The 23,330-nt window shown below is 34.6% G+C and overlaps 1 protein-coding gene across 4 annotated transcripts in view; it reads left to right on the forward strand.

Moving 5' to 3' along the window:
* Positions 1 to 17,487, forward strand: part of YTHDC1 (YTH N6-methyladenosine RNA binding protein C1) — a 35,526-nt gene extending 18,039 nt beyond the window's left edge. For 2 of the 4 annotated variants that reach the window (XM_026508991.4, XM_048212098.2), the window contains 10 exons: positions 851 to 959; positions 1,042 to 1,159; positions 7,006 to 7,090; positions 8,063 to 8,229; positions 10,736 to 10,818; positions 12,058 to 12,094; positions 12,167 to 12,230; positions 12,336 to 12,398; positions 14,091 to 14,225; positions 16,483 to 17,487. In XM_026508991.4, coding sequence (XP_026364776.1) covers positions 851 to 959; positions 1,042 to 1,159; positions 7,006 to 7,090; positions 8,063 to 8,229; positions 10,736 to 10,818; positions 12,058 to 12,094; positions 12,167 to 12,230; positions 12,336 to 12,398; positions 14,091 to 14,225; positions 16,483 to 16,707 — 1,086 coding nt within the window. In that variant the 3' untranslated portion in view covers positions 16,708 to 17,487. The remainder of the gene's footprint in view (positions 1 to 850; positions 960 to 1,041; positions 1,160 to 7,005; positions 7,091 to 8,062; positions 8,230 to 10,735; positions 10,819 to 12,057; positions 12,095 to 12,166; positions 12,231 to 12,335; positions 12,399 to 14,090; positions 14,226 to 16,482) is intronic. The other 2 variants (XM_026508992.4, XM_026508993.4) reach the window with 1 other exon arrangement.
* The last annotated feature ends 5,843 nt before the right edge of the window (positions 17,488 to 23,330 follow it).

The following is a 23,330-nucleotide window of genomic DNA, read 5'->3' on the forward strand; positions in this document are numbered from 1 at the left end:
AGAGTTAATTTTTCTAACCATATTTTTGTCAATGTTAATAGCTTAATATTTCTCACATTAATGATTACCCATCAAACTTTATAAATGGAGGCTATATACCAAATAGCTGTGTAGTGGAAGTTTATTCTGTTCCTCCACTAGAGTGAATTTAGGGAGAAGCAATTAAGCACTTATTAATGAGTGAGATCTAGTTTGTATGAGCAGATTGAACTGAATTAGAGCTTCTGCCTTACTTTACCATGCTATTTCTTCTAATCTTTTCAGGAATAAGTAATAGATTAAAATGCTTTAGAAATTAGTAGCTTTGTTCTGGCTCTGTGTACAACACAGGGCTCTTTAGTCAAACTATTAATGCATACAAATTTGAACTTACATAGAGAAAATGAGAAATGCTAGGAATTGGACAAATTCTTCGATGATGGGTTAACTAATAATTATTTAATTATTTTGGTTAGGCAGGTTTTTGAGGAGAAAAATGTAAATATTGTGATTCACCTTTAAACAACATGTTTTTACCACAGTAAATGGTTGTGATATTAAAATAATTGTAGGTGATTGTTTCTGTTATGTAGAATTCTAGCTTATAAGATTTGACACCCTCCCACCCCAGGGTGTTTTCTAGTTGCTTTAATGATTTTGTTAAGGTTGGGAATTTTCTCCATATTTTTCCTGAGTTTTTAATAAATCAGTACGTTATTTTGTCAGTTGTTAAATAAGACCTTTCTTCCCTATAGCTTACTTTGAATTTAAAGTACAACAGTATCAGTAGCCTTGGTCTTTTGCAAATACAATTGCAGAGATGAAAGATTTGCATTAATCTCTGTCTGTGATCTTCATGTTATTTCTGTAGGGTGTTTGGTCCACGCTGCCTGTAAATGAGAAGAAATTAAATGCTGCATTCAGATCTGCAAGGAGTGTTATATTAATATTTTCTGTCAGAGAGAGTGGAAAATTTCAAGGTAAGAGTAAAAATAATTTGGATATATAAAAACATCATTTATATTAGCATCTATATTTTATATTGTGATTTCATTCCCTTAGGATTTGCAAGACTTTCTTCAGAATCACATCATGGAGGATCTCCTATACATTGGGTGCTGCCAGCAGGAATGAATGCTAAAATGTTGGGAGGAGTTTTTAAAATTGACTGGATTTGCAGGTAAATTATACATTAGTGGAGATAATGAAATTTGTCTTTGTTTTGAATAGACTACCTACCAGTTGGGAGTAATGTTAAAATTCTTTTAATTATTATTCTCTCTTTTTTTTTTGGTTTCATTCCTAAGCTGATATGGATGCAAAAAATTTAGCAGTGTTAAAGTAAAAATACATCAACATGTTTTGCTTGTCTTGTCCGCTGTCTTTATAAATACAGGATGTAAAGGGCAAAGGTTTATTTAGTCAAGAGCTTTTAATGTATTCATTTGTTCTCTATATTAGTAATACATTGATAAGTTTGTCATGAATTAGACAGTTGCCTGAGATGTTACCTGGATAGATCTATATGATTTTAGTGATTTAATATGTTACTTAGTAACTGGAGTAGGAAATTAATAGTCATTCTTTAACTTGGCTGACGTTTTGGAGGTGACTAATTCAGTTGTGAACAACTGCTGTTTCTTAAGGAAGTTAGCAAATCACGTTTAGTTGGCATTATGATGTTTTGAAACTGATGTAATTAAGATTTAAATATGTTTATTAGAAAAATAGACTCATTTTGAGCACTGAGTTATTACCACTATTTTTACATTCTTACTGAATGATTGTGCATTGTTAAAAAATGATTAAAGAAGTTAATTTAAGTGATATAAACTTCATTTAACACTTCATGAAATGGTCAGTGTCCTGTGGAGAACTGCAGAATGCGGCAGAAGGCAGAAAGCTCTTATAGGATAAAGAATAAAGAATAAGGAAGAGACAAATAGATAATGTTTGGCTGGATAGGGCTACGTTGTCAACCTTGTTTGGGATGAGAAAGCCCATACTGGGGTGGGTTGGTGTTTGGGGATTGGCACTTACAGGGATACAGAAGTTAAATCTAAGCTTCAGTTTGCTGATATTGGCACCTTGGGCACAAGTGGTTACATCCTGGACATAGAAAGTTATTTTAACATAAAAAGTTATTTTAACATAGAACGGGTGCTTAACTGACTGTGCCACCCCCATGCTGAGTTGAGTGAACTTTATATGACATGCACACATTTATTGCCTATAAAATTAATTTCAGTAAAAAAAAAATTACCTGCAACAGACCATATGTATTTCTTTTAAGTTAAAGTTAGCTTAGGTGTTGGACTTTGATGGAGATGGAGGAATTGGATAAGAATAATAAGAATGAAAACTACTATTCATATTCTGGAAGGCAAACTAGCTCAAAGAAGAGCATGGAAACAGACCATTGGGCTGAGGAGGTGGAAGGGTGGGGGGTATGTGAGTGGGATAGGGAGCCACCTTTTTTTATGAAGCAGATGATAAAGAGAACAAAAGACAAAGGTGAATAGTAATATGGGCCAGCCTAAGGAGTTAAACTTTTACTTATGGGACAGTGAAGGACTAATGAAGATACACGGGCAACAATACAGTTAAAAAGAGTGCATTAGGTTGATTGTTGATACTGTAGCAAACAGCTGTCTGCATGAAAATAATATCATTATTCCTCATCTCATCATTACTTTGTATAGGGAATAGGTTAAGTAAATTGTGGTTTGTTACTTAAATGTAGTATGCGGAAGTAACTATCCATGTAACAACGTGGAAAAACTTAACAAAAAAATTACATAATTATAATGTTGGAATGCAGTGTTAGGATAGTGAGACTATAGGTAATATTGCCCTCTCCATTGCACCCAGGGTTTTTAAATATAAATTTATGGTTTAGAAATTAAGGTTGTAATTAAGTTACACTTAAATTATAATCAAATTAAAATCATAAAATTAAAAAATCTGGTGGCACTTTATAGGGTAAACAGGGTGCTTACTATTTCTTGGCAGAGATAAACTGACATATTTATTTATTTGGATGACTATAATTGTAAAGGCCCAAGAAGTTTGTTAGTCTCTGGTTTTATGATTTGAAACATTGGTGTTACTGGAAAATATTTGGAGATGATGTCCTAGGATTAGGAGACAAAATAATTACCCAGTTTTAGACTTGTTGCAGCAAATTTTGTTTTGAATGTTATTCGGTTAACCTTCATTTCCAAATTCTTGATAAGGAAATTTGTTTATTTCAGGAGGTGAGCTTAATTTGTTCATATATTATTGTCTTTCTATTCCTTTTCATTGACTTATTGGCTGTTTACTAGTTTGAAATGCGTACACCAACAGAAGAGGTGCAAACCCAGAAGTCGATCCTACTAACATTTTGTATGAAATTTTGGGTAGTAAAGTTTCTTTATTGTATTTAAGTTAAGTTTTAGGTGTACCTGGAAAGAATATTCTTTTTTTTTCCTTTTTTATGATTGATTTATTTCAGAGAGCGCAAGAGTCAGGGGACAGAGGGAGAAGGGAAGAGAGAATCTCAAGTAGACTCTGTGCTGAGCACAGAGGCTGACATGGGGCTTGATCCCACAACTCTGAGGTCAAGACCTGAGCCGAAACTGAGAGTTGGGTGTCTAACTGACTGTGCCACCCCTGTGCTCTGAATGAATATTCTTTTTTTTTTTTTTTAAGATTATTTATTTCAGAGAGGGAGCACGCACACATATGCAGGGGGAGGGGCAAAGGGAGAGGGAGAAGCGGATTCCCTGCTTGAGAGCAGGGAGCCAGAGGCCAGACTTGATCCCAGGATCCTGAACCAAAGTAAGATGCTTAACTGACTGTGCCACTTAGGTGCCCTCTGTAAAAATACTAATTATAACTTTAGTTTTTTTATATAACTTTAATTTTGAAAATACTCATCACTTATGTTCAAGAGTAGTTTTATAATACTTAAGAGTTCTGAGGGGCTTGTAATTATTTATTACATTGATCCTTCCTTGGGATAAAAGTCTCTTGTACTCTTTTAAGTTTTTTATATAAACTGAGAATTACATTTGACTCAGTTAAAAGTATCAAACTTTATAAACAATTAAGGCTTTGCTATCAGTAACAGTAACTGCTATCAGTATTTTTCTTTTCAGATACAAAAGTTATGATAGACTTATTTAAGCACCCTTTGGATTTAATAATAATTAGACATAAGTTTCTTTGGGTGTGGTCCCTAGCTTACTTGCATCAGTAGTATCTGATTGTTAAAATTCAGAATCTTGAGATACTCTCCAAACTGATACATTTCTAATGGCTCAGGTATTTTGTAGACACACTGAAGTTCACGACCACACGGTGCCATGTTGGGCAGATAGGAGAGGAACCACAAAAAGTGACTTATTTAAGTTGTCACTGGGAGTTAGTTCAAAATAAGGTTGTACTCTATGAAATATCATTCATCCAGAATTAAATCTATTGACAATATTTTATGGTCCTCCCTTTAATGTCCATTCCAGATAACCCATTTTCTCTCTTTTTTTTTTTTAGAATTTTTCCATTATTCCTTTTAACTTTAATAACCTGACACTGTCCAGTACATAAGAACCTTTGTATGTTTTTTTTTTTTTTTAATTTGTTTCCACTTAACCAGGCCCCTTAAATCAGTGAGTTACTTCCATGTTCTCCAGAGTACCCACAGTAAAGCTAGGGCTTCATCATTACATGTGTCTGTTCAAAAGGTAACTTTTAGGATGCTTATTCTATAATTGTGATGACCATGGTCCTGCAGTTTCTCTTAACATATTCTGAGTCTTGTTTTGCTTAGGGCCTCACAGTTCTTGGTTTTTTTCTTGGTAGACATTTGTCAACACAGAAAAATATCTCTAGAATCTAGCTAGTTAGAACCAGTGCTACCACAGAAGATTAATCCCCAAGTGAATCAACCAGTTCAACATATGGTTTTATTTTGGACTTTCAGTATTCCATTGCTAATATTTAAATAACATAACTTTGTGCAGCAATAATTTGTCATTTTCCTATATTTTGGTGGGTTGTAGGTTATTTATTCCTTTCCTATATAACTGTTTTTTTAACTGGAAGTTTAGAGCGAAAATCTAAGAAAGTATTAAAGCACAAAGAATTGTTAACTAGATAGAGATTTCCCTCTGGATACTTTAGAGTTTGGTGTAGACTTATTAGTGATAGTCTTCTTTTTTCTTTTAACTTCTGATAGTCTGAGAAGTTAAACAAAATCTGTATATATATTTTGTATATGTATACATTCTTGAATATTACACTAAGAATTCAAGCTCTTTAGTAATACGTAGTGGGCATTTCCATTACTGATAGGCCACTTCCCCTGTATGTTCACATCACCATCACCACAGAGCATGCCACCTTGTTACTTTGACTTTAGATATACATTTCTTTTTTTCCAAGGTTTAAAGAAGTTATAAAATTTGAGCATTCTGTATTCATCTTTAAGAAAATTTGTAAAAGATTAGAATAAATGCTTATGTAGCTTACTCACTGGATCAATTTCTTGTTTGTGTTTTTTCTTCTCCATTATACCTTTGCACAAGCTCTCTCATTGCTTCCCTTCCTTAGCTCCTGACATTTGGCTTTTCTTGGGTCACTTTTCTTTGAGGCATATTCCATATGCTACTTCTGGAAGCATTTTTTGATTATTTTCTTTCTATAAAATAGATATGGCCATCCATATTAAAAACAACAAAACTTGTCTGTTCTATTTGTGGTACCCATTCTTTTACCAAAATAATTTGTGTGCTCGTTTTTTCTTTTTTGATAGCTGTGGAAGAAAACTTAGGAATGCAAACAGCTCCTTTTTTTTTTTTTTCAAATAGACTCCATGCCCAGCATGGAGCCCAATGTGGGGCTTGACCTCACGACACTGAGATCAAGACCTGAGCTAAGATCAAGAGTTGGCTGCTTAACTGATTGAGCCACCCAGGGACCCCTCAGGCAGCTCTTTATTTTACTCATCCTTGTATGTCTTTGGACTGAGCAGTTTTCATGTGTACCATAGATACAATAAATAGTTCTTTAAAGCATTTATTTAATTTGGCATTACTCACTTTAATGCACACATAGATAAAACCTTATCAAATGCTGTTATTTGATTATTTCTTGACAAGTAGCAGGTATTTATTGCATGTCATGTTTGTATTCAGCATTGTGCTAGATTGATAAAGAATATAAAAATATAGGATATCTTTTTTATGTTGGTGAGACCATTTTGCCCTGTGGCTCAGAGCATAGAGCCAGGGTTTGTTTAAGTTATATAGGTACTGCACTGTAATGTAAGTGAAGTGCATAATTAATGTGTGCAGATAGATGAATTTATAAGTAAACATTCATATTGTCAAGAGCCATTCCATGGGTAGTAGGGAATATTGCCTTACTGAAAGGGGGAGAGCTGAGGCCTCTGCTTCTCCCTCTGCCCCCCCCCCCCGCTCATGCTCTAACTCTCTCAAATAAATTAAGATTTATTTTAAAAAAGGTGGAGGTGACATTTGAATCTGGGAGAGCAGGCCTGAACGACAGGTAGAGGACAGTTTAATTTGGTATTAATGGTCTGATTAAAGTTCAGCTCCGTGTTGATTAGTTAATAAAAACAGTTCTTTTGAGTACACAGAAGCAAGAGATAGCTAAACGTTTTATATATAGTTTCATTTGCACACTATTGAGAACAAGTATGAAGTATAGGTAGTGATACTGTTTATAAGCTGAAGAAACTTGGCCTCAGAAGTTAAGAGCTGGGATTTAAACCCAAACTGTCTTGGTTTCTAAGCTCATGTTCTTAAGTACTATATTATTTTGCTTTTTTTTGAGAACACTGGAGAATGTGGAAAGAACACATCTCTAAAGGGGCTCCTCTTCTCTGGGGAATAAGTGCTACTAGTCTAAGTGATTCTTTAAATTTTAGTCGCATTTAAATCAAGATTAACTGCTGAAGTTTAGTATAAGGTCCCTAAAGGATTCTGCAAAAGAATATAATTGACATTACTTTGTATTTAGGCGTGAATTACCCTTCACTAAGTCAGCTCATCTCACCAATCCTTGGAATGAACATAAACCAGTAAAGATTGGACGTGATGGACAGGTTTGTTGTTATAATTGATTATTTAAAACACACACATTTAATCAATCTTTTTAGAGATTTTTATTGAAGGACATTTCTAAGCCATTTCTGAAAGAATTCATGTGACAGATTAAGGGGAAGTATTCTTATTTAGAATTCATTATTACTGTGATTTTGACCATTTAATAAGACCTCCATAAATGTTGAAAGACAGGCATCTTTATATGGTATTTTCATTAATACAATTGAAAAAACTTTTTGAAGAGAAATTCTGGTCCTAATTTTAAATTGTTTTTCATTATATTATTATTGCACTTTGTATTATTTTCGACATGCCATTATAACATCTTCATTGAAGTTTTCTGAATAGAAGGAAGCTGTATAAAAAGTATATATACTCAGGTTTTCAAGTCTGCAAATGAAATTAAAAGTGTGGTGGTTTAAAACAAACCCAAATCTTTGACCCTCATAGTTTCTACACATAACTTTGAACCAGAAGTGGTGTGCTTTCGTTGCTCATAAATGAAACTGTTGGTAGTTGAAAATAAAAACTCATTTTAAAAAGTCCAGACATTAGTATCTCTTTGTTAGTTAATCTAATGTATTTTAGTGTATGTAGCAGTTCCTAATTATCAAAGTTGTTGGCACACACTAACATGTTTTTCCTCTGCCGATATTTTTGTATTTGCCAAAGAAATATTCCTTTGTTTGTAGAGGACAGTTGTCACGGAGTTTTAAGCAATTACATTGGCGTATTAAACTTTGGAGAGTCTACATTTGTAGTTTTTACCCTTATATAAATGAATGAAACACTTCGAAAAGGTTTTTTTCAAAACCTTTCAAGGAAGTTTTTGGAATCCTGTATGATCATCAGCCTTGAGAAGGAAGTTTCCAAGTCAGTCTGTTTTTGTTCTCATACTTAAGGAAAATACAACAAGTCTGTTGAAAGTTTCTCCTGTTTTCGTCTTGTAAATTACTACTTTCCTATTCTAGGAAATTGAACTTGAATGTGGAACCCAGCTTTGTCTTCTATTTCCCCCCGATGAAAGTATTGACTTGTATCAGGTCATTCATAAAATGCGTCACAAGAGAAGAATGCATTCTCAGCCCCGATCAAGAGGACGTCCATCCCGTCGAGAACCAGTCCGGGATGTGGGAAGGTTAGAAACGTTCTTTGGACTGATAATAGGCACATGTATCAGAATAACATGATGGAGGAATGTGATTCGTCAAAAGTTTGTCCTGCGGTAAAGAAGAAAGAGAAAATCCTCAAATCAAGCTGCATGGACTAGTTTGTGGCTTCATTGAGGATTTCACATGGTCACCTTGGTCTCAGTCATTTTTCAAGAGGAAAATGGGGATCTTTCCTTATGCAGAAAAAAATTATTTGCTAAAGAGTGATAACCAGTTTAAATTAGATAATATTCTGATTATACAATGTATACAATTGAAATTAGGTAGGCCTTTGTTGCTAAGAACAGGCTAGAAAGGAGGAAGAGGAGGAAGTCTTTATTTGCAAAAATTGTTAATATTTTGTAAAAAGCCTTTTCTTTCAGGTGTGTCTCTGGATAAGCCTTATCAGATATGGGACTTTTATAAAGGATCACTAATGTTTTTTCAGAAGATGACGCCTCATTTAGAGGATAAAGTATTTTAAGTTATCTTGATATTCAAGAGGAGCATTATTGGGACTGTTTCAAATTTTATCACCGTGATGTGTTAACCCCATTGCCAGATATTCTCTAACATGTACCCAGTGAATTCACACATCTTGCTGAGCTTCTGAAAACAATAGGTTCTTTCCAAAGGGGATCAAGTGGCCCTGGGAGACCCGGCAACAAACCGAAAAGAAGGGCTGTTGCTGTGTCTGTTTACAACTTTTCCAGATGCTGGCAGTACCTGTGGACTTAAAAGTGTTTTTTAGAGGATCGTCATGGTTCTTGATCACTACTTTATGAACTAAGCAGCATTTTCCAGGAAAAGGGGGTTTAACTTGTTACAGAATTGGAGAAGTCTTTGCAAAGGACTGATTTAAGCCCTTCCACCCAACACCTTTCCCTGTGTAGATTTGCATACAGCTAAACCTAAAATATTCTGCTAAAGACTGTTGGATGTATGGTTGATGGGATGAAACCTTTGGTTAAGTTTCCTTTTGGTGGAAACATCCTGTGGTAGGTACAGATAATCCAACAAGAGTCCCCATTTCTTTGAGCTTAAAAAGGACACTGTCGAGTAGGTAGGAGGAAACCTGGCAGAGCCCCCTTATTTTTGGCCTTAAAGGACTGAACACCAAGATGTCTTTTGAAGTTTTAAGCTAAGAGGTTTCCAGTGCAATACAATATATACAAGTGAAGTTTTTACCTCAGTTTTGCAATGGACTGCAAACTATACTTATTACACCACTACACCTTCTCTCAAGCCTGCCAGGGCCTCCATATATGTATGTGGCTTACAGCTTAAAGTCAGTAGTTGGACTACTATATGAACTGTTACTATCATGTTTTATACCGGTCGTAAATGCACTCCCCAAACTACAAGAAAGCGGTATGTTTATTTTTTAAACCAGCTTTTAATTTTCTTAGTCTTAATTATTGTAGATGCAAACTGTTTTTATTTTGTTGGGGGTTTGGGGTTATTGCGCTTTGCAGTTTGAGTGAACTTGTGTTGGAAAAGTTAATGAAAGCAGTTGATAAAGAAATAGCTGGAAAACTAGTGATGCCAGGTTGTTATAGAATTTTTATTTGACATTAAGGGTAAAGAGATATTTATTACCAAAAAAACTTGGAATTTTTGTTTTTATTTTGTGTAGTTCTTTATCAAATGCTAAATAAAATGAAGTGTATTTATGATGTATTACATTAACCATTGAGATTTATGGGAGACCGTAAAGAGCAGCCCTCTGTAGACAGTAAAATTTCACCTTCTAAAGAATATACTTTGAAATTGTTTTATGAACTCTGTTAAAACTGCCCCAATTACTTTCCAGTTTTATTTTAAGGCATTGTCTCTAGAAAAAAATTCCCTTAATTCTAAATGTTATTAACTATAGAAATTAGTTTTTCAAAGTAGTAAGATTTTCAAAACTTTCCTGTAAAGTCACTTTAATAAGTTATCATATTTTCTGTATGTTCATGTGAAAAGCATAATTTTGTGCAAAGCAAAAAGAAATAAGAAATTCTTAATTTTGTTTAGACTTCTTCTAAAATGGTATTAATAAGTTTGAATATATAGATTTAGAGTTACGTCTTGTGTATAATGATGATAGTTTTTTTTATTTCCTTGCTTTTTCACCTGAATGGAGACTTTATTTGGGAAAGTGTTTTGTTAAACTGGATATTTACATTAGTTTGAGGGCCGCTCATTTACTTTTGTTTAGAGTACTAAAATTTTATTTATTTTGAGCAAACTACTCTTTCCAAGTTTTTCATCATAGTATGAGGATTACAGAGAATATCTATTTCCAGCAATACATTCAAGGATTGATTTATAATAATTAGAGGAATTTAAAATTTAGAAATTTTAAGATTTGTTCCCCAGAAATTAGGATGTTACTTTAAAGGAAATAATGGGCTATTCTTTGTACTTACTTCTGTCAGAAACTCTTGCATTGCTGTTTGTTCTCCCAGCAGTTTTTGGTTTAATTTCTAATGTGTCTAATTTGTGTAGGCGTCGACCAGAAGATTATGATATTCATAACAGCAGAAAGAAACCAAGGATTGACTATGCCCCTGAGTTTCACCAGAGACCAGGTTAATATTTTATAATCCTGCAGATATTTGACTTAAAATTATGAAACAACAACACAAAAACATTTATTGTAATCCTGCAGTTCTAAAAGTGAGAAAACTTTAGAACATGACTTCTTAAGCCATAGGAAATTATCAGTAGTTGTCACATAAATTCTTCTGCTTTGTGAAGGCTATCTAATCCATTTTAGTGTGACTCATTATCATAATCTGTTAATTACCCAGTGTTGCTAATTTATAATTATTTCACAAATGGAAACTGCACAAATGTTTTAAGATTAAAAGTGGTTAGGGAAAGCTGTGATCTTACACTTTATTACGCTTTTTATTTCCTATTATACTTAGTATCTTATGTGGCATATAGCTTTAATTAGACACTGAAGTTATACTATATGGTTTTAGAGAGGAATGAGAAGTATTTGGTCTGTAATCTACACAACAGCTTTTCAGCTAGTCTTTCCTTTACACAATTAAAAAAGGCAAACTGTGTTTAAGAGAAGATACTTATTTAAAACAGCAATACACTTATAAAAATTAAGCAATTTGAGAGTTGGTGTTAGCATTACAGCATTTTTACATAACAAGTGGCTTGATAAACCTCTTTCTTCTTCAAAATGGGATAGTCCAGAGAATGAAATTAGTTTTTCCCCAGTAACATGGCCACGCAAATGTTTTTACATTTTAATTTGCTGAGTCCTTATTAAAGAAGGGGAGAAAGAATATTTCTTTTTTCACCATGGTTCTTTCACTTAAAATGTATAATCTTCATTTTTGTGGCTTTTGCGGTTTTGTTTTTCTCCCCCTTAAGTCTTCTGCATTTTTTAAAACGATCTGGTTGACTTAGCAAAGCTTGTGTATACTTACGGTGGAAGGTAAACATTTGTTTTAAGGAAGTCCTTTTACAGTGTCCTCAAGATAATCCCTCTGCCCTTACTTTCCTTATGGTGCAGAATGAAGAAATTTTCTATCTAGAGAAAATTGGGGTGTGGATTTAGAAGATTCATATGAAAACCTCTCTAGCAGTTTATAATTCTGTGATATCAGTAAGTTATTTAGTTACTTCCTAGATTATTATGTAATCTGAGAAGAAAATCTGAAATGGAATAATACAATAATAGCATCACTTAATAGCATCACTGTGTTTCATGGGAAGAATTGAAATGAGTGGTAAGGAAGGTTTAATTATAATGCCATAATGAAAAATATAAATTTGATTTACTAAAATGCTTGATGTTTGAACAGGGTATTTAAAGGATCCACGATACCAGGAAGTAGACAGGTAAGTTGGGTTCACTCTTGCTTAGTTTTAAATTACATTCTTGGAACTAGTTTATGAATTACCTGAATTTAGTTTCACAAATCTTATTCCCAACAGACGATTTTCAGGAGTTCGCCGAGATGTGTTTTTAAATGGGGTAAGTATTTTATTTTATATGTTTAATGTTCATAAAACCAGGATCTATTTACTTTATAGTTCTGGGTTTGATTTTTATTATTGACATTAATATTTTTCATTTTAGTCCTACAATGATTATGTGAGGGAATTTCATAACATGGGACCACCACCACCTTGGCAAGGAATGGTTTGTATTCTTTTTTTGCAAATTGTTTAATTTCATTCACAGTTTCATATATTTTGAATGCTTATTTGGAATTGGATTGTTACAGTTACCCATTAAGAGACTTAAAATATATTAATCTGCAGTGATAAATAGTTGGGAGGCTATTTTTAAAACTAAAGACTAATGAATAATTTGATTTGTGTTAATACAGGTTTAATTCATAAGTGTTATGGTTTATTATTATAGTGCCTAGTATTGCAAACTGCCTGGGTTCACATGGCTTCCCTTCTCAACTCTGTGACCTTGGATAAGTTTCATAATACGTTTCTTACTTTTTCTTATCTGTAAAACTCAGTGGGCATTTGTTCATTCTTTGGCTCATCAAATTAATAGTTAGTACCCATTCTGTGCAGGGCACTCTGCTTTACGCTGGGTTGGTGAATGAAATGGACATTGTGCCTGTCTTTGTATGGTTTGAAATTTAATGAATATCAATGTTGACCTTATGGGAGTGTGGAGAAGATAATTTACAAAATACGTGTGAAGTTTAGCATAGTGCTTGATCCCAATACTCATTAAATTCTTTCTATAAAATAAGGTTAGGGGCCCCTGGGTGGTACAGTCAGTTAGGCGTCTGACTCTTGGTTTCTGCTCAGGTCGTGATCTCCAGGTCATGAGATTGAGCCCCACATCAGGTTCCATGCTCTGCATGGAGTCTCCTTGGGATTCTTTCTTCCTCTCCCTCTTCCGCTTGTGCTTTCTCCTCTAAAATAAATAAATAAATCTTTAAAAAAAAATAAGGTTAATTAAATCTTGTGCATGATTTTTTTTCCTGTGCATAATTATTTTTTTTTCTTTCTGTAAGAAAACCGAATATTAGAGTATCTTTTAAGGTATTGAGGATAGCCGAAGCATTAATTCCTGAGAAATAAAAAACTTGGAAGTTTAAGTAGTACTTATTGTTCATTTTTTTTTTTTTTTAAATGCTGCCTGTAATGTGGTCTCTTCATCTGACTTATTTCACTTAAGGTACTGTATACAGATAGATGAATTATAAGATTGCTTTCCTTTAGATTCTGTGAAATTTTTAAAAAGTCAAGAGTATTATCTTGGTGCTAACTAGGAAAATAATCTTTGGTTTGCCTTTAACTCATTTTATAATGGTATTTAAAAATTCAGTAGGTCCTGGAGGATTTTTTAAGGGTAGATGTTTGCATGGTGGTTAAGATGGTTGATTCTCGAGCTAGGATGCCTGATGCTGTGTCCCAGATCCACCTCTTTACTAGCAGTGTGATTTTAAGCAAATTACTTAACCAGTTGGTGGCTCAGTTTCCTCTTTCGTAAACCAGAAATACTGGTACCTATCTCATTGGGTTGCTGTGAGAATTACTTAAATAAGATGTATAAAGTGCTTAGGACAGTGCCTAGCTCATTGTAGGCATTGTATAACAGTTTGTTGTGTTCTATTAGTATTTAAGTGATATGGTATGAAAGTGTAAGCTGTTAAATCTTAAAGGATGTATAATTAGTTCATTATGCACACACCTTCAAGCACATAAAGAAGATATTTTGAAGAACCTGAATGTCATTAGAGTAAATGGATCGTAAGATTATTGAATTAATTGGGATAGGTCGTTTGGAAAGGAAAATTCTAAGAGTGGTTTATTTACAAGGATATTTGGTAGATGTTTATGGAAGTGGTTTTCTTTTTAGGCTCCTTATCCTGGAATGGAACAACCTCCACACCATCCTTACTATCAACACCATGCTCCACCTCCTCAAGCTCATCCCCCTTACTCAGGACATCACCCAGTACCACATGAAGCAAGATACAGAGATAAGCGAGTAGTAAGTGCACGAGAAGGCTCAAGTGTGAGGGAACTACTTTGAATTCTGTTGATAATTTAAATTTGGGGAGACTATATCATGTTGAATGGTGGACTGTTTCATGTTCTTACTGAATGCTGTTGTGAGTAATTCACAACTTGTTTTTATTAAAAATGACTAATCCCTTTGGATTATTTAAATAGACTATATTTCTTTTCACTGATCAAGTAGATTGCTCAAGTTGAGGCAACTTCTACTTGTAACTCTTAGGTAATATCATAGGGATATAGTATACTAGGATATTTTCTTTCCATACAGGGGTCTTCAATTATAACTAATTATTATTACAAATAGGTATTTCTAAGCTTTCTGTATATTTGGACTTTTCATAGGATAGATGGTGTGTATTATGTTAGTTAACAGGTCATCTCCAGTCTCATTTAGTTATTTGTTTCTCTGCCAGATTTTGACAGTTCACCTCTGATTCTTAAGACAATGCTAACAAATGACAAACAGATGTTAAGAAAGGCAGATGAATAATCGTCTTTTAGTAATTATTGGTTCTAATAATTTGATACGGTTGATATGAAAAGCTTTTTTTGATCACTTTAGAACAGGATGAATAAAAGGCAGTCTCTAGTTTGAGGTTACTGGGTTTTCATTATACTGGTTAAATTGAGATTATTAAATGGTTGGTATTCATTTTTTTCCCCCAATAGTACTTTTAGTTTTTGAAACTGAAGTTGTCTTCTTGTACTTGTTATTACAGTTCCTTTGTGTATAAATTTGATATTCCTAGAAAGGTAGTTTGGTTGTTAGAATGTACAGGTTGGACATCCCTGCCCTCCTCCCTGCCCCCATACTTGACATGATGAGTTTTTTGGCTGGACCAAATAAACATTCTTTATCTTCCCACTTAGTTGAAGAGCATGCATATTTGACAGGGCCAGTCAGAGTAGCCCAGCCTGTCTTTGAGATACTTTTATTTATTTTTTTATTCTTGTAAGGATACTAATTCTTCAAAATCAAATCATTTTAGGATCTTTAATATTCAATGAAACAGTTTAAGAATCCTAATTGACTAATAGACTTTTTTTTCAGTCACACAGGAAGAAATACATGGCCTATGTATGATGAAATCTTAGTTGGCTAGATGGGTTGTGGTGTTTTTAAAAATGCCTTTTATAAATAATAATTTTCAAAATAGGAATTCTTTATAAGATTCTTTTAGTAAAGGGTACTTGTCCTTTTTATGTAATTCTTCAGTTAGTTTATATATATAATGCTAATATAATATTCATGTATTCGTTGTATGTGAGAAGTAAGGTGGAATTGTGTTTTTGAACCTTATATTTTGAATATTTGAGCTGACTTTTTGAAAAAAGACCAAGCTTAAGTAAGTAAAGGTGAGTTGAGATCTAAGAGTAGAAAGGTAGAGCAGAGAACCAACAGCTGCTTTCAGCTCGGGTCGTGGTCCCGGAGTCCTGGGATCGAGCCCCGCATCAGGCTCCCTGCTGGATGGGGAGTCTGCTTCTCCCTCTGCTCCTCCCCCTGGCTCATGTTCTCTTTCTCTTTCTCTCTCAAATCAGTTAATAAATTGATTAAAAAAAGCTAGAGCGGGGATCGAGCTTTAAGTAGCCACAGTGACAACTTGGACCTCACTTGGACAATTGCTCATCTTACCCTCTCTCGTCCTCCTCAGCCTTTTATGTATTATTAGGTCTGTGTGGACTAGACTTCGCAATCTCCATATTTTCTTAAAATTACATCCTGTTTCATAAGTTTGTCATTAACAGTTGTTGAGTTTGAAAGAAAATCTGGAATGTAAGAATTCCTGATTTTACCATAAGAGGGCAGACTTGGTTCAGGTTAGTTTGTAGAATCAGAGAAGGAAAAAAAGTAGGGTTCACCAATTGCAGAAAAACATTGATGATGCTTAGCATAGTTGGCATCAGGCTTGTATCCATGATGGTTGATAGTCATCAACAGGTGATTACTTTGGCCTAAATCTTATTAAAAAGGTTGGATGGAAAAGTCATTGAGGTTATATAGCAGACTTCACGAAGTGAGTTTCAGCAAGATTTGAATAATTTCTGTTGTAGGTGTCTAGTAAGACGTCAGAATCCTTTTTCTAAGCACTGTCAAAATTGTTTTATGAATTAACGCCTTAGTGTGTTTCTCTAGATTTTCTCTACCGTATAGTAACTACAATATAGGGACTCTTAAGTTCCATTTTTTTTTTTTTAACAAATCTAACCCATTTCTTAACCTTTTCTAGCATGATTATGACATGAGGGTGGATGATTTCCTTCGTCGCACACAAGCTGTTGTCAGTGGTCGGAGAAGTAGACCCCGGGAAAGAGATCGGGAGCGAGAGCGAGACCGCCCTAGAGATAACAGAAGAGACAGAGAACGAGATAGAGGACGTGATAGAGAAAGAGAAAGAGAGCGATTATGTGACCGGGACAGAGACCGAGGGGAGAGAGGTCGATATAGAAGATAATGCGCTTTTGGAAGCACTGATTGTTTAAAGATAAAAAAATCTTGTATTTTTTTTTTTGTGTGTGTTTACAAGTAGTAAATTTATTTTCAGCGGTCTACTTAAAGTTCATTGTGTAGAAGGGTTTATTATATCCCTCTTTGTTCCAAGCATGCAGTATAATAAGAACTGGAAAAACTCAAATCCTCCAAAAATGCACAGTTGACAGTTTGAGCTGACACTTCTATTGGAGCAGAATGGAACAGTCCAAGAATGTAGATATTGATTCATTCTCCATAAATGTTCATCTACTTATAGTGTGTTCATCCTAGAGTTATTTTTTGTTTGTTTTCTTTTTTTTTTGGATCTTGATTGATGACTGCCATGATACTTTGCTTTGATGTGTTTCTAAATGTAGTTGCACACGGTTCAGTAAAAATAATGCTGCTATCGAGTATGCAAATATTGAAGTATGATGGTTTGACAGTATGGCAGTGTTGTAGCAGCCTCTTTGTTTCTCCTTTTCCCTCTTTTTTTAATCTTAAAAAGTCACTTTTTATTTTTCTTCAGTCTTCAATAATGAGAGCAATATTAAGAAGACATTGCTATCTAATTTTTAATCTTTTTAAATAAAAAATTCCTATGTTCAGTAGCATGGTTGATGCTGTCGTTTAGCCTTCCCCTCCAAACTGTATACATTGGCTTGGAATGTTCACAACTTGCGTGTGTGGCAGCGGAAGATAATTCCCATATTCTACATTGCTACTGTTTTGTATAAAATAAATTGGTAAAGATTGACACTTACCTGTTGTACTTCTTTCTTGTCTTGATGCAAGTTTGCTTTCTTATGCATTAGTGGACTTAAAATAATGCTGTGTGTTTAGGAACTGTAGGAACCCTGGTCCCCCCCCCCCCTTTTTGCATATTTTAGCAGGAATGATTGACCTAGGCCACTTATGTTAAAAGTTTAGTTCTATTTCTAATGTAAGAATTAATGGTACATGATGGAATTATATTGTATTTGGTTAAATATTTATTCGTCTGATAACATTTTTGGATCTACTCTGGTCACAGGATTGTTTCCTTATTTCAGGTTTTCTGTTGTTTTCATCTTCGATAAGTGAACTGCTTTAAAGATGTTTTTCTATTTTACTTTTAAAATACACTTTTAAATTAACCTCTTACAGTTACATAGTTTAAGTTAACCATCAATCCTTCCCACTGGTAACAAGCTATATAAAATAGAGGGCCACACAAGAATATAGTTTACAAAAGACTTTTTTGCATTTCAGTTTCTTGAGTTATACCTAAAATTTTGGCTTTTATTAAGTCGAATATTTAAACATTTGGGATATTTAAGTATATGACCACTTTTTTCATATAGTGTCCTATTTACCTTGTAGTCTGTACCAAGTCATGGTCACAATTTTAAGTTTAATCTGTGTTGGTCTGAAAAGGGGAATGCAGGAACTTCACTCTTAAAAGATACTTAAAACTATCAGTTTACTGCTTTTATATTCTCCCTGGCATTTAGAATATTTTCCGTGCACTCATATTTAGTAGATTTATTTACCTGTTTCAGAAATAAAGCCTAACGATTTATTTTAAATGTGTGCAGTGTAGTAGAGAAGAAAGGACATTTAACTGTGTGTTAGGAAACCTGGGTTCTAGTTGCAGCATTGCCTTCAGTTAGACTGAAAACAGTCGATATGGGGAAGTCACTTCACTGATGTTTGTATTTATCAGTAAGTTATAGAAGTTAATAGCTAAGGGTTTTTTTCCCCCGGAAAACTTCTAAGGTATAGAGAAATCACCAAAAGTGTTATTTTAAGAAATAACCAGTTAAACAAAATTAGGTAATATTAAAGTCATTTTCCTGAAATAATAGTAATAAGAAATTGTAAATCATATTGAACAGTTAGTATGTAAAAGTACTTTGTGCTTCCATTACTGACTTATTTTATCCTCCTGTAACATCCCATTCCTATTTTTATAGATGAGGAGACAGGCCCAGAGAGATTAAACTTGCCCGAGAGGACAAAAGTAGCAATCGATGAGCAAGTTTCCATCCATATTTTATCTAAAATTTTTATCTAATTTGGTGTTTCCGAGGAAGCCACTTCATCTATTTTGGAAAGAAGTAGAACATAAATTAATATATGTTTAAAACAATGGTCCTAGGTTCTACTAAGGATATTAAACATAATTTTCTTCAAGCTTACTTATTAAGGAGAGGTTTTTCCTGAAGTGTCCAGTCACTTAGAAGTTAACCTATGCTTTGTATTTTGAGTGTTGAGAAGCTTATTAACTGTCTACTTAATTTATTCTAAAAAGCTAAATGTATTACGTTCTTACTAATAGACATTATTCTGTATACTATGTTAGCTCATTTAATCCTTACAATAACTTTTCTCCTGATTTTTTTTTTTTTTTAGTAAGAGAACTGACAGGAACATGGTATAAAAGATTGCTTTATAATTTTTTCTCCCCTATGCAGAGGAGTCAAAATAATAGATTGTAAAATTGAAATGTTTGATTAGCTAATTGAAGACATAACAGTTTTTCTTACTGCGAGAGGCGTGGTTTCTTCCATGGACTCTATGATGTTAATTCTAAAAATATCTGCATCAATAACATACATTGTACCATATGTTCAAGTCAGAAACAGAAAATTCAGTTATTTGAAGTTTAGAAATCAGTCTGGGGTTTTATTATCTGGAGTAAAAGTTCAAGGGAGTGAAATTAAATTCAGGTATGTCACTTCTCTTTTGGCTTTGCTTTCCCTCTAAAATGGCTTTATTTTTAGTTGTTTGTAGTCTAAGTGTTCTAAAAATGTCCATCACTACCTCCAGTCTTCTATTATCCATATACTTACCAGTGTCAGAAGGGGAGAGGCCAGTTTTCCACTGAGTTCTATATCAGTTCCTCAAAAGGACTAAATAGCTATGCTAGTTTTCATGGAGCCAGCTCCGATCTAATGTGTGTTCAGGGAAGTGGATTTCTTTGACCAGTCAGTGTGGGAGGCAAAAGAGGCAGGTGATAGTAAGGTCAGCTCCAGGGGAATTACATCAGGAAGGACAGTTTCCAAATTACAAAGTAACAGATGACTGATCAAATTTAATGCATGATCTCATACAGAACTAATATCTGAATGTCTGACTTTTCACTCACTGAGAATATTTTGTCATAGGCATAGCTTCCTTCTGGATATCTCTTTTCATCCTGCTGTAGAATGCATTGGTCACTTCTGAAGGACATAGATCCTGCTTTGTCATACTATTAAAATTATCCCAAGGGATGTTGGATGTTTGGAATAAGGAGGAGGAAATGAGAATTGCTCCCAGCATTTCACTGACTATTCTAGAGTTTCCTGACCTCAAGGTAAGGGTGACTGACACATGAATTATTTTATCTTGATTTTTAAAATTGATATGGATAGAAAAAAAATATCTAATGCAATTTGATATACTTATTAAAAATGAGGCACGTGACATTATTGGGCCAAACATTTTTTTTGTGGGGTGGGAGACAAGCTTTTAGACGTCAAATTCATTGTAATAGGAATAGGAATCTTTTTTTTTTTTTTTAAGATTTTATTTATTTATTCGACAGAGATAGAGACAGCCAGCGAGAGAGGGAACACAAGCAGGGGGAGTGGGAGAGGAAGAAGTGGGCTCATAGTGGAAGAGCCTGATGTGGGGCTCGATCCCATAACGCCGGGATCACGCCCTGAGCCGAAGGCAGATGCTTAACCGCTGTGCCACCCAGGCGCCCCAGTAGGAATAGGAATCTTAACAGCTTAAATTACAGTCATCCAGGTCATCTAATTTTTTGCCTCAAGAAGTTCTTGTTTCTAAATCTCACACTTTTGTGTTTCCCTTTCAGTTTCTTCTTTCTGTGTGTCTCTGTGTGGCATCTGAAAGACTGTTCAATCCTACTAATGATACTCAGGGTGTAACAGGTCAGTAAACTCTTGTACTAGATTTGACTTCCACGGATGTCACTGAAAGGAACTTTGTTTTTAAATTATATGGCAAGAAGACAGGAGGCTACAGTTAGCCTCTCAAAGTTCTGAGGGACTCAGTAATTCTGAAATGTAAGCTCAGTTTTTGGCTGAAAATATTAAATTGGTTGGCAGATAACTGGCTTGCAGAATCTAAAAATGCATATTTCCCGGTTCATTTGCAGTATTGAGAAGTGGATGAGAATTTTGGTACAAAATTAAGACTTTTTTTTTTTTTAAGAATTTATTTATTTATTTGACAGTGAGAGCTCACAAGCAGCGGGAGAGGGAGAAGCAGGCTCCCTGGGAGCTGGATGCAGAGCTTGATCCCAGCACCCTAGGATCATGACCTGAGCCGAAGGCAGACACTTAACTGACTGAGCCACCCAGGGGCCCTGATACAAAATTAGACTTAAGTGGTTTTTATGGGAACATTCTCTTTAGATGAAAGAAGTATTTTCTGTTTATTTTATAGCTTTAGAGAGTTTTTAACTGAAATCTATGAGGATAGAATGTTCTTGGGATTAATTTTAAGCTCACAACATTAATTTTTATTTCTGTGTTTTCAAACTTTAAATGCATATGAAATATATACTATATACAGACTTCCTTTTGGGGGTTTTGGGTAAGGTTAAATCCTCATTTTTGTCATATCTTATTTCAAGATCACATATCCATGTTCTGTTATGTAGAAAACCTCATGCAAAAACTGGGGCTGTTATACTTTGTAAGTAGACATCTTTAGAAACATACATTGTAGTATAGTAGCTATCGTTACTGCCACGAGGATACACAGTTTGAGAGTTTGAAAACAGACCCCACTGAGTTTTTATTAATAAATTTTAAATAATGATAATGGTGAATGTTATTGATTTCCAAAGGCCCCCCATTCTTTTATTCATCCTAACAGTTTTTTAACTATAACTTAAGTGTCCTGTCCCACCATAACCCATGTGATTCAGGAATAGCTGGCCCCATCCTCAGAGTAAACCTGATTGACCTATATTAGTTTATTCCCCTAGGAACTCCTAAATCAGTCAGGGCATGGCATTCCTTTTGCCAGGGCTTAGCTTAGAATTGAGCAGTTTACCATACATAGATAGGCCAGTGAAATGCCATGGGAGTTTTTCTGAGGATTTCTGGGAAAGACATTTACTTGCTCTCTGGAGACAGACACTAGAAGAATACTTTTTAACCTCACAAAACTAAATTATGTAACTCTGAAGCCTGGAATTGTTACAACTATTTTGCCAACTTCGGGAAACTGTTTTAAGATAAATTCAACAAACAAGACAAAAGCAGAATTATCTTGCATGATAGAATAGAACTTTTTTTAATCTTCGAGGAACTTTTCTTTTTCGCTGGACCTTGAAATAGAAACCCTGCAAGTATAGTCAAGGATTTGGGAAGAGGTCATAGATCTGAGTAAAATATAGAGGATGAGGGCACAGCATCATTAGGGACAAACAGATTATGTTAAAGTACATTTCAGCTCATCCAGAAGTCATACAGGGATATGTTTTATAACTGGACTCAATGAGATCCAAGTGTGGATATGGAGGAAAGGTGCTCAGAGCACATTGGGGTTGCCTAGTAAAAAATATGGTAAGGGTGGAAAAGTGAAAGGGAACTTTATGATGTGACATTTAATCATCACATCATCTCTGGTGGGTGCTTTGAGCCTCATCGTTTTTGTTTTTTTATTTTGAGCCTCATTGTTTTAACTCAATAGCCCATAATCATATTTTTTAAAATTTATTGAGGTATAATTGACATACAACATTATATTAGTTTCAGGTATACAAGATAGTGGATTTTGACATTTTATACATATTGCAAAATGGTCACAAGCAAAGTTTAGTGTCTGTTACCTTACAAAGTTAATGCAATGTTATTGACTGTATTCCCTGTGCTGTACATTGTATCCCCGTGACTGCTTTTTATAAAAAGCAGTGCTGGACCTTTGTACTTAATGGCCTTCACCCATCTCCCACCACTACCTCTCTCTCCTCTGGCAACCACCAATCTGTTCTCTGTATCTGTGAGTCTGGGTTTTGTTTGATTTTTGTTTTAGATTCTACATACAAATGAAATCATGTGGCCTTTGTCTTTCTCTGTTAGACCTGTTTCACTTAGCCTAATACCCTCAAGGTTTCTCCATGTTGTTCAAATGACAAGATTTCATTCTTTTTATGGCTGAGTAATCTGTGTGTGTGTGTGTGTGTGTGTGCGTGCGCGCACGCATGCATGCATGGATGTATCCTGTCTTTACCCATTTGTCCACCGATGGGCACTTAGGTTGTTTCAATGTGTTGGCTGTTAAGTAGTGCAGTGAAAATTGGGGTGCATATATAACTTTGAACTGGTGTTTTCATTTTCTTTGGGTAGATACCCAGTAGTGGAATTGCTGGGTCACATGGTAGCTATATAATTTTTTGAGGAACTTTAACACTGTTTTCCGCAGCGGCTGAATCAGTTTACATTCCCACCAACAGTGCACAAGGGTTCCTTTTCTTCTCATCCTCACCAACACTTGTTATTTCTTGTCTTTTTGATAATAGCCATTCTAACAGGTGTGAGATAAAACTTGTGGTTTTGGGGGTGCCTGGGTGGTGCAGTCGTTAAGAGTCTGCCTTCGGCTCAG

This window comes from Ursus arctos, unplaced genomic scaffold (genome assembly GCF_023065955.2).
Source record: "Ursus arctos isolate Adak ecotype North America unplaced genomic scaffold, UrsArc2.0 scaffold_9, whole genome shotgun sequence".
Lineage (NCBI taxonomy): Eukaryota > Metazoa > Chordata > Mammalia > Carnivora > Ursidae > Ursus > Ursus arctos.